The 11,136-nt window shown below is 47.1% G+C and overlaps 1 protein-coding gene across 1 annotated transcript in view; it reads left to right on the top strand.

The window, feature by feature from the left end:
- Window positions 1–4,742, top strand: part of ME2 (malic enzyme 2, NAD(+)-dependent, mitochondrial) — a 30,644-nt gene extending 25,902 nt beyond the window's left edge. The window contains exons 12-15 of the mRNA XM_010008494.1: window positions 1,957–2,059; window positions 2,835–2,905; window positions 4,138–4,236; window positions 4,593–4,742. Of these exons, the coding sequence (XP_010006796.1) occupies window positions 1,957–2,059; window positions 2,835–2,905; window positions 4,138–4,236; window positions 4,593–4,742 (423 nt within the window). The remainder of the gene's footprint in view (window positions 1–1,956; window positions 2,060–2,834; window positions 2,906–4,137; window positions 4,237–4,592) is intronic.
- The last annotated feature ends 6,394 nt before the right edge of the window (window positions 4,743–11,136 follow it).

Raw genomic sequence — 11,136 nt, 5'->3', positions numbered from 1 at the left:
TCCTTGTAGCCTCCCTTGGACTCTTCCCAGCAAATCCCTGTCCCTCTGGAACTGGGGAGCCCAGAACTGGACACAGTCCTCCAGATGTGGCCTCACCAGGGCAGAGCAGAGGGGCAGGAGAACCTCCTTTGACTTTCTGGCCACACTGTTCTTAATGCACCCCAGATGTTTTAAGGGGAGAGTGCTCCATGGCTGCATGTTGAGTCCTGAGGAGTTGGACCTCAGGGTAGTTGTCTCTATCAGATGCAGAAGCAAGGCAGTGCTGGTTGGACTGGGGTGTGGTGACATCTCCACTGGAGGAGCTCTGTGAGCAGTGTCATTGTAAAAGTTTGTGCCAAATGGAGAGAGGACCTGGGTGGGTTTTTTCCCTCTCTTGCATCTATATGCCCTTTTATTCATGATTTTCCATGAGTTGTTATTTATAGACATGAGTTATTTGGACAATTAAATATTACTGCTCAGCAGATGAACGGGTGTAATTTTATTCCAATCCTTATTAATCAATTTTAAAATGTTTCTGGCTCTTTTAGGCTTTTCTCCATATCTGCTGTTTCTTTTCCTGATGCTCTTTAATGCTCTGAACTGTATTCAGGTTTCCCCATAGTTTGCCCTTCAAAAGGGAGAATATTTTGCCCTTCGAGACACAGTCATTACCTAGAACATCCTCTCTGACTTGATTTACTTTCTCAATTAACCACATTTATCAGGCAATTAGGAATCAGAGCTGTCAGCCCCATGTGTCTCCTGGCCCCCAGAACAGCCTAATCCTGGCTAGTGTGAAATCTTAGGATAAACTAGAAAAACAGGAAGGAAACCAAGATATCCTCACTAACCTTTTATTCCTCCTGGTTTTTTTTTCCCACTAGATGGCACCTGTAAAAGCCTGACGATGCTTTAGTGGCCTCTGCCACTGTGTGTGGTGTGGATTTTTCCTGGGGATTCATTTCCTGGGGTTTAATGTTGGTTCTTTTTAAGGTCTTGTTCTTAAATGCATCCACATGCTTTGCTCCCTGCACAGAAAGGATGTTGTCAGCCTAACATTCCAACATAGTCTTGAGCTTCTTTGGTGATTTGGTCTCCAATGTGTGGTCATCCTGGGGACCCTTGAAGGTTTTAAAGTCATGTTTTTAAACCTGGCACTCAAAAAAAAAAACCCAGTCAAGATGTTTTGCTTGCAGGAGTTTCAATGCTTGAGGAAAGGGTCCTTTATGTGGAGGGGATATTCCACACTCCCAAACTCTAGGTTTCTTTTAACATTTGGTGCTGCTGACAAGCCTTTCCAGAGGAAGAACATGCAAGATGCATCACTCACTCCTCTCAGAGCCCTCAGCAATACAAGTGGGACACAGGAGTCCCTCCTTCCCCCTCCCACCCATCAGCAAACAAGTGACCTTTGGTTCCTGTGCTTGTGTTGCCATCTCCTTTTGGAAGCTGCCATTACTCAGCTGTCTTTGTACAGTCCCCACAGTGGTGGGTCTTGGCTTCTGGCCACTGTTCCTGATACATGGTTATGGTTTTGATAACACACAAGTACTTTATTTGGGGTGTGAGTGGATCCTTGAAGACATTTGTGTCTTCAAGAATGATGAATGATAGAAGAAAGGGGCTGCTTAGAAAGCTGCACAGTTCAGTGGGTGTGCTGGCCTCTTCATTTCCAGATGTTTGGCTGCTTCCTGATGCTTGTGTCTCTTCCAGGCCCTACTGGGAAGGGTGGGTTTGGTGGTTGTCATTCTGGGATTGTAGGAATTGAGCCAGCAAGAGATGGAAGGACGTGCTTGAGTCCAGCTGCGTTCAGGAGGGCCTCTTGCCTTGGTGCTCAGATCCCTTCCTGACTCTGCCTAGAGCTGACTGGGAGCTGTAGGACCCTGGTGGCCCTGGATTTCATCCTGACCATGTTGCTCCACACATTTGGCTCTCCAGAAGGTGCCTGACTGGGGTTTTCCCTCTGTTTGACAGGGCCGTTGCCTGTTTGCCAGTGGCAGTCCCTTTGAGCTGGTGACTCTGCAAGATGGGAGAACCTTCAAACCAGGCCAAGGAAACAATGCTTATATTTTTCCAGGTAACAAATTGTCATCTTTTTCATCTGGGCTAGGCTTTTAACACCTCTTCTTGTGTTCCTGTGCTACGCTGGGCACAGTTAACGAAGCAGTATGAAGAGGTGTTGCCAGCATTTAAAGCTGAGAACTCAACCAGAAGAATGAGTGAGAGGAAGTCACTTAAGGACAGATGCCCACACTGAGCTCACCCAACTGGGTATTTCTAAGAACACAAAAAAGTTCTAGACATGAGGAGGAAATTCTTTGTTGTGAGGGTGGTGAGAGCCTGGCCCAGGGTGCCCAGAGAAGCTGTGGCTGCCCCATCCCTGGCAGTGTTGAAGGGCAGGTTGGATGGGGCTTGGAGCAACCTGGGCTGGTGGGAGGTGTCCCTGCCCATGCTGGGGGTTGGAACTAGATGATCCTTGAGGCCCCTTCCAAATCAGACCAGTCTGTGAGTCTATGAAAGCTGCTGCATTAAGGGTTCTTCTTGTTGGTTTTGGGGAGGGAAGAAGAAAATGAATCCAAATATATTCCTCTTGCAGTTACATCTGCACAGGTGAGGGTATGAAAGGAGCACTAGGAATCTTTCTCTGCTTTCCCTTTTCTCTCCCTTTCCTCCCTGAGCTGCTCAGCTCCAACCCCTTCTCCAAAGCCACTTCTTCTAGCACACATGGGAAGAGTGACTTGAATGTGTGGAGAAAGCTGTGGGAAGATTTTGAAAAAGAACTCAGGAGCTGATTGGCAGCTTCTTAGTATTTGCAACTACTGTGGCCCTAATTGGCAATCATTTTATTGTAGGTGTGGCTCTGGCTGTGATCCTCAGCAGTGTGAGACATATTAGTGATCAGGTTTTCCTAGAGGCTGCTAAGGTAAGTGTGGGTGCAGAGTAGGCTGTGGCTTCTGACATGATGTTGGAGGAGAAGGCCTTGGGGGTGTTGGGTGATGAGAAGATTCCCCTGATCTGTCACCCTGGGGGCTGGAGCCCAGAACCCACCCATGTCCTGCATCCCCAGCAGCGTGGCCAGCAGGGCCAGGGAGGGGATTGTCCCCTCTGCTCTGCTCTGCTGAGACCCCCCTGCAGGGCTGGGGCCAGGGCTGGGGTCCCCAGCACAGGAAGGACATGGAGCTGCTGGAGAGAGTCCAGAGGAGGCCATGGAGATGCTGGGAGGGCTGGAGCAGCTCTGCTCTGGAGCCAGGCTGGGAGAGTTGGGGTGTTCAGCCTGGAGAAGAGAAGGCTCCAGGGAGACCTTAGAGCAGCTTCCAGTGCCTGAAGGGGCTCCAGGAAAGCTGGGGAGGGACTTGGGACAAGGGCAGGGAGGGATGGGATGAGGGGGGATGGATTAAAACTGGAAGAGGGGAGATTGAGGTGAGACATGAGGAGGAAATTCTTTGGTGTGAGGGTGGTGAGAGCCTGGCCCAGGTTGCCCAGAGAAGCTCTCACATCCCTTCCAACTCTATTCTATCACACGATGGGTTGTTTCTCAACTCTTGCTGAAACTCTGTGGGTTTTTTTTTTGTTTTCTGTTGGTTTTATCCCTCCCCAATGAAAAAAAAAAGTGGATTTTGATCAAACAGAATTATGAAAAATATCAGCTTCCACTGCAAATTATTATTATTTTTTTCATCCGGAAACTAAACATCCAAATAGGAAAATCTGTCCAGGTGTAAATTTCCTCCCAGCCTTGTTGGTCTGTCTTCTCCTCCCACCCCAGCCTGGTGGTGGGGTTAGAGATGCACGTGGCCTCCAGCCTCCCATCCTGCCCAACCATGGCAGGAGCACCTCTCATGTTGGAATAACCACTGAATCAAAGACATGGCCAGTCCTGCAGGGATGTTGTGCTCTTAGCACTTCCAAGTAGTTCAGCCTCCAAAAAAAAACAACCCAGGCTCTTGATTTGCTCAATGTTTAGAAGCAGAATTTGCTGATGTGGGCACAGAGGGTAGAGTTGACCTTGGAGAATTTGGGGACTTTGCCTTGCCCTGGTGCTTTGGCAGCTCTCCTAGTGTTCGAACACTGCAAGCTGTTTCTCTCAGGTCTTTTAGGGTGCTGCTGGTGCCATTTGGATGCAGGAAGTAGAACTTGTTTGTTTTTCTAACTCAGGCCTTGGCAGAACAGTTGACTGATGAAGAGCTTGCCCAGGGAAGACTTTATCCTCCACTGTCTAATATCAGGGAAGTTTCTATTTATATCGCTGTCAAGGTGAGTCTGAAATACAGTAGTGGACTGTTCTAAAAGTGTTGCCATGTGTACATTAACCTGTATGAGCCTTCCACACTGGGTGCTTGGGCCCAAGTTTCCCATTTCCTTGTGCCTTTCACTTGGAAAACTCTTGGGTTTGTTGGTTGCTTTGGTTTGGAGGTGGTGATGGAGCAGGATCAGCCTCCCTTGGCTTCCAAAATTCAGCTTCCAAAGGCGGTCGGGAATCCTAACAAGCCTTTGGTGTTTGTCTTTTGATCCAGTTTGTGAGTCCTAAACATATACCAGAGTGAAAGAAGGTTGGGTGTTGTGTGGAGGGAGTTAACAGGCACAAACCACCTGGTGATTTCACTTTGCAGGTGATGGAATTTTTGTATGCCAACAACATGGCTTTCCATTACCCGGAGCCCGCCGACAAGAACCGCTACATTCGCTCCAAGGTTTGGTCCTATGAATACGAGTCCTTCATGCCAGATGTGTATGACTGGCCTGAATCTAAAGTTCACTGAGGCATCAGAAGATCACACTCCTCAGGCAGCATCTTCTACTCTGCAGGGATCCCTTTTTCAGACCAATTGAAGTCGTGATCTTTGAGTTGTGTAATTTATTTTCGCTCGCTGCGTTGTCTTTTTTTTCCCCCCGTTCTACCTTGTTTTTCACATGACATAGATTTATTTCCCCCCCTGCCCTCCTCCCAAATGATGTGGATGGTGGCATCTGTCACAGGAATGAGAGAGCTCTCCCAAAGTAATTCAAATAATGACATTGCATTTCTAACCCAGAGCCAGCCCCACACTGAAGAATACCATGGATGATGGTTTTTAGCTGCCTGTGTTTGATGGTGAACTAAAGCTCTCTCATCACTGCTGATTTCCAGAATGATTTCTTTCTGCTTTTAATAATCAGTCTTCTAATTGTCCTAGTATTGTCACACTGTGGCATCACCAGAGAGCCTTTGTCCAAAGAAAAAAAAAGTCACTTTAAGACATATTTAACACTCTGATGGGCTTTCTCTTTTGTCTGGTGGTTAAAGATGTCCAGACCTCCTTGTGGCATTGGCTGCTCTGATTCTTCCCCTGTGCTTTGAGGAGCACATGTGGAATCTGCAGCAATGTTTGTATTTCATCATGTGAAGTCTGGTATCAGGAAAAACAGGAACTAGTTACAATTATCCTTGGGGAGCCTGAAAAGAATATTAATCACTTAATAGCTTTTCAAAACAAAGGGTTGCACAATAAATTCTATCGTGGAAAGGCAGGATCTGAAGTAATCTGGGGAAATCTTGTAGAGATCTTACAAGGAGATTATCTGCAGTGGCCTCCAAGGTGATGTACCAAAGGATCTTTGTTTCATGGCTTGATTTTTGTCCAGGTTCTGTTTCTCCTAAGCAAGTTGTTTTCTCCCTGGCTTACCCTTGTTCTCACCAAAAAAAAGACTTGTGGGTGATGTTTTCATGGCATCGCTGACTCAGAAGCTCCCAAGTGGACTCCTTTGGCACTTGGAACAAACTCCCCCAGAGGCAGCTGGTGAAGCTGAGGTAGAAAATGGTTTACAGGCAGCTATTGACATGCATATTTACAAGGGGTCTGACCATGTTCCTTGTGGTCTCAGTCCAGGATCCTCAGCTCAGGTCATGCACAGTGAGCGCAGACTCGGAAAATCACATCTGAGTCAATCACTTCATCTTCCTCACTCTCTTTCCAGGTTCAATTTGTCAGGGGTTCTGTGTGGAAACAAAAAATAGTGAGTTGACTTTTTCCTGGCAGTGATACAGATACCACGAAGTGCATTTCTTTATAAATGGAGTCCCCTCCCTTACTTTGTATTAGCAGGCAAGGACATGCAGCCATGGGACAGGCTGTGACATCTCTAAATCTGGTCTCTGCAACAGGAGCAGTGGTGTGGCAGGGCCAGAAATGATGTGCTGCTCTCTTAGTGAGGCAAAAAAGGACAAAAATAGGGAATGAGAGAGATGTAAAAGGGCTATACTGGCAAACTTGAAGCCAGAATCCAAAGAGACAAAGTCAAGCTTGCTCAGGATTTATCCGTGGCAAGCACCTCTCTCATATCCTCATTTATATTGGAAAATACAGTCTCCACAGAATAGGCCCAAAATAGAACAAGGAAAATAGTCTTTCCACCTCCTTAGACATGATCTTTGTCACTTACTGCCTAATACCTGATTTTAAAATGGTGTTCATGTGTTAGAGCAAAAAGATCAGTGTTCTTTGGGAAGGACAGAAGGAGAGAAGACTGATTATTTAAACACAGAAAATAGTGATGTGGGGCAAAAAGCTGCTTGTTCAACCTGTGGTAACTTGCTGCCTGGTGGGGCTTCAAATGCTACCTTGCCAAGTTGGGCAACCTACCTGGTTTGCAATTTGTATATGTAAGTGTTTGTACAAAAAAGACCAACACACACATAAGATGTTTTTGTCACTTACTGCCTAATACCTGATTTTAAAATGGTGTTCATGTGTTAGAGCAAAAAGATCAGTGTTCTTTGGGAAGGACAGAAGGAGAGAAGACTGATTATTTAAACACAGAAAATAGTGATGTGGGGCAAAAAGCTGCTTGTTCAACCTGTGGTAACTTGCTGCCTGGTGGGGCTTCAAATGCTACCTTGCCAAGTTGGGCAACCTACCTGGTTTGCAATTTGTATATGTAAGTGTTTGTACAAAAAAGACCAACACACACATAAGATGTTTTTACAAAGAATGCTTTTTTCCCCCCCCCCCCCTTTTATTTTTGCTATGCCTGGTTTTTATTGTATTTAAATTGTTGATCTCCTTGAGAAGTTATTTATTTAGTGTGCAAATGATTTTTACCTTCTGCCAATTCACCTTTTAGCAGAAGCCTGTTGCAGTGGTGCCAGTGGGAGTTCTGCATCCCTGGATTCCAATACCTTGGGAATGCACAATTCCTCACTTCTGCCAACTTCCTAATTAGGCAGATGAGTAATAAAAACACTCCATGCACTGATCTTGTGTCCTGACTGAGCATGATCACAGAGGCAGGGCAGTTGGTCCCTAAATGTTACAAAATAAAGGTCTGTCTCCATCTCTTCAGCATCATTATGATTTTATTTTTCAGGCAAGAAGTGCAGTTGTGGTTCAGAATCAGTGGGCATTGATAAGTACTCAGGAAAAGCTGGCACTTGGGAAAATAGTTTCACCTGCTGCTGCAGTTGAGAGTGGGTTTTGGTTCCCAAAGGGAACTCCCATGCAGGAAATTCCAGGGCTTGGTTGGTGAAGTGCAGTCCTTTCCTTTCCCTTCCCTGCTGGCTTTAAGCAGATGGCAAGAGGGATTGATTGTTCAGAACTGGCTGGCAAGTGGGATTTTCCCAAGTGCAAATGTTCCTGTGGAATTCTACTGGAAATCCCAGTGCACAAGTGAGGAAAAAACAGGCTTGAACCCACTGGGAGGCTGCAGCTCCAGCCCTGCCCTGGAGGGGCTCTGGATGTTTTGGGAGCTCCAGAGTAGAAAAGGCCTCACTTTGTCTCTCTACCCTTCCCAGTTAGAGCAGCTCAGTGGTACCAGTTAGACTTGACCTCTCCGTACACACCTGTGGATGTACTTCAGGTTCTGTGGCTCATCTCTAACTTGCAATAGCAGCACGGAGGGATTTGACCTTTCATGGGTAGTCACTGTTTGCCATTAGCAACAGGTTACATGTCAGCTGGTTAGTTCTAAGTGCATTTCACTCTCCCTTTCACCTTTTTCAGATGTATTTTTTTAAAAAATCAAATACATACCTACATCTTCAGTTTTGTGTATTCTTCAGATCTAATTCATCTCTGAATGATTACAACTCCTAGTCTTGCTGCTTAGGAAGGAACCACAGTCTCTATTTTTCATATCCTACTTAACCTGTTTGGTTTTTTTCCTATTTGCTGGCTTATTCAAAAGCATTTCCTGATCTTGATCCAGACAGAAAATTCTCTTCACCTGCTATGGAGAGGGAAAAAGTTCTCAGCAGGATGCGTTTTCTAAGGTCACATAGTGAAAGTTAAGCTGACACTGTTCTTTAAAAACAATCTGTCAGCTAAAGCATGACCAGTGTTCCAGCTCTTCACACAGCCCTGGTGGCTTTTGCCCTCCCAATAATACAGAAGTCTTGTCTTTTGTGTCTCTTCTGGGAGGATACAATTCTGGATGCACAGAACACTTCCCAGAGGATGTAAAACTCCCACTGAGATCAGTTGCTCAGTCTTTTCCTGGTTCAAGACTTGTTTCCTTAACAGGAGCAGGACTGAGCCTTGTAGAGCAATGTCTAAGGGAGGAGAAGAAGGGGAGCTCAGCTTTTCCTTGTTAAACATGTGTGACCTTGGTCAAAGATGTCACAAAGGTTTTTATGTTCCTGAAGTCTATCCCCGTGTGCCAGCAATTGGCACGTGGAGGAAGACTATTAAAATGTTGTGCCTGATAGATTTTGAAACCCCAAATGTGACTCCTGGTAGAAGTTCTTGGTTGTGTTTGTGAGCAGGGATGTTTCATGACCTTGTGTTTGGTTTCCAAGCCCAAATGAAGTGACACTTCACATGCAGATCAGTGTCCAACAGGTTTCCTGTGGTAGGTTTGTGTCTGTGGACTGTATTTTTTCCAGCACAATGTTTTGCAGGAGGGGGTAAAATAACTCCTTCTCACAGCCCTTTGGTAGCAGCTGGAAGGATAAGTGAAAACACCTTTCAGTTTTACATTCCTGGCCATATTTAGTGACTCCTCCTGTAGAGGAAGATCTGTGAGGTTCTTGGATCAGACTGTAAGCACAGCACAGTTTGGACTCACAGTCTGTCTCAGCTGCTCCTGAGTTTAAGAAAACCACTGTCATTTTTGGACTCTTTTGAAGAGGATGTATGCTGCTCTCCTGTTTCATAACAGCTGTATGGAATAGGCAGGGACTGGTGTTACACTGAATATTAGAACAAGGAGAAAATCTGGAGCAAAGCTCTCGTTGCACCCACTTGATGGCGGGATTCGAGCAAACTCATTCAGTTGCCTCTGGTGAAGGGACATCTAATTCAGTATGGATCTACCTTGACCTACCTACCTGCTCCCAAAATCCACGTGACTGTGGTGTGGAGAGCCTGCAGATGTTCTGGGTGAGCCATGAGGAGAAGTCAGCCTGGTTTAAACCTCGCCACCGCTTCCCAACTGGGTGAGGATGCAGCCTTCTCCAGAGGAACAGGTGCTAACAACAGCCAGATGGTCCCTGAGGAACACAGCACCTGGTGGCACAGTTGGACCATGGCTACAGCTCACCTGAAAAGCTCTCTCCCATCCCAAGTGTTGGCTGGCAGTGCAGGAACCCTGTGGTGAGCATTTCAATCCCTGCACGCGAACTCTCCGAGTACCTTTGCCTTGGATTTACCCATCCTTTAAACAGTTGTTTTTCTAATGAAAATAAAAGTCCTTTTGAAGTCTGCACGGACACAGAAGGGTGTCAAGAAGTGTCAACACCACTTAAATTTATTTCCAACTGAAACATATCTACCTTACCCAATGAAATGTCTCCTGGAGTGCTGTGGGAACAGTTTGACCCTCCCTGTCTGAGCTGAGACTGAGATTGTATTTAAACCTGAACTGATGGGTTTTTTTTTTTCTCCTTTATAATGTTGTAACTCCATTGAAAATGTGTGTTCTGGTCTTCTATTTTCTTAGTAAAATGCATTCCCTTTGCCTAAATGACATTTGATTTGGTTTATTCTGCATAAGTAATGCTCTGTACAGAGTTGGTACAGAACTGCCTGAACCACCCATGGTATTTACCTTTCTTTTTTTCCCCCCTTTTTTGCCTTGCAAATGATCAACAAACAAAACAGGGACTTGGGCTGTAGGCGAAACAGTTACAGTTTTATCTCCAAGCTGGTTTTCTGGCACACTGGGCTGTTGTGACAGCGTGAGGGGCTTGAAAAGGTTCCTGGGAAGGGACTTGGGACAAGGGCAGGGAGGGATGGGATGAGGTGGGATGGATTAAAACTGGAAGAGGGGAGATTTAGGAGGAAAGTCTTTGGTGTGAGGGTGGTGAGAGCCTGGCCCAGGTTGCCCAGGGAAGCTGTGGCTGCCCCATCCCTGGCAGTGTTGAAGGGCAGGTTGGATGGGGCTTGGAGCAGCCTGGGCTGGTGGGAGGTGTCCCTGCCCATGCAGGGGGGTTGGAATTTATTATCTTTAAGGTTCTATCTAAGCCCAACCGGTCTGGGAGCCTCTGATTCTGTGCCTTTCAGTTGTTCAGAGCCGGCCCTGGCGCACACACAGCAAGGAACGGGATGGGATTCCCTGGGAGGGACCTGCAGCCAAGTTGTCCTGGGGACAATGACACTTCCCGGCCCGGATCCTGCTCCCGGGCTGTATCCCTATCCCAGCCCGTATGCCAGGCTGTATCCCTATCCCGGGCTGTATCCCTATCCCAGCCCCTATACCAGGCTGTATCCGAAGCCCACCCTGTCTGGGAGCCTCTGATTCTGTGCCTTTCAGTCGGTCAGAGCCAGCCCTGGCGCACACACAGCAAGGAACGGGATGGGATTCCCTGGGAGGGACCTGCAGCCAAGTTGTCCCGGGGACAATGACACTTCCCGGCCCGGATCCTGCTCCCGGGCTGTATCCCTATCCCAGCCCGTATGCCAGGCTGTATCCCTATCCCGGGCTGTCTCCCTATCCCAGCCCCTATACCAGGCTGTATCCCTATCCCAGACTGTATCCCTATCCCGGGCTGTATCCGGGGCTGTATCCCTATCCCGGGCTGTATCCCGGGCTGTATCCCTATCCCGGGCTGTATCCTGGGCTGTATCCCTAACCCGGGCTATATCCCTATCCCGGGCTGTATTCCTATCCCGGGCTATATCCCGGTCTATATCCCAGGCTGTATCCCTATCCCGGGCTGTATCCCTATCCCGGGCTGTATCC

Source organism: Chaetura pelagica, unplaced genomic scaffold (genome assembly GCF_000747805.2).
Source record: "Chaetura pelagica isolate M959 unplaced genomic scaffold, ChaPel_1.0 scaffold182, whole genome shotgun sequence".
Classification (NCBI taxonomy): domain Eukaryota; kingdom Metazoa; phylum Chordata; class Aves; order Apodiformes; family Apodidae; genus Chaetura; species Chaetura pelagica.
Note: the sequence above shows the minus strand (reverse complement) of the source record. Positions and strands in the feature narration are given on the sequence as shown.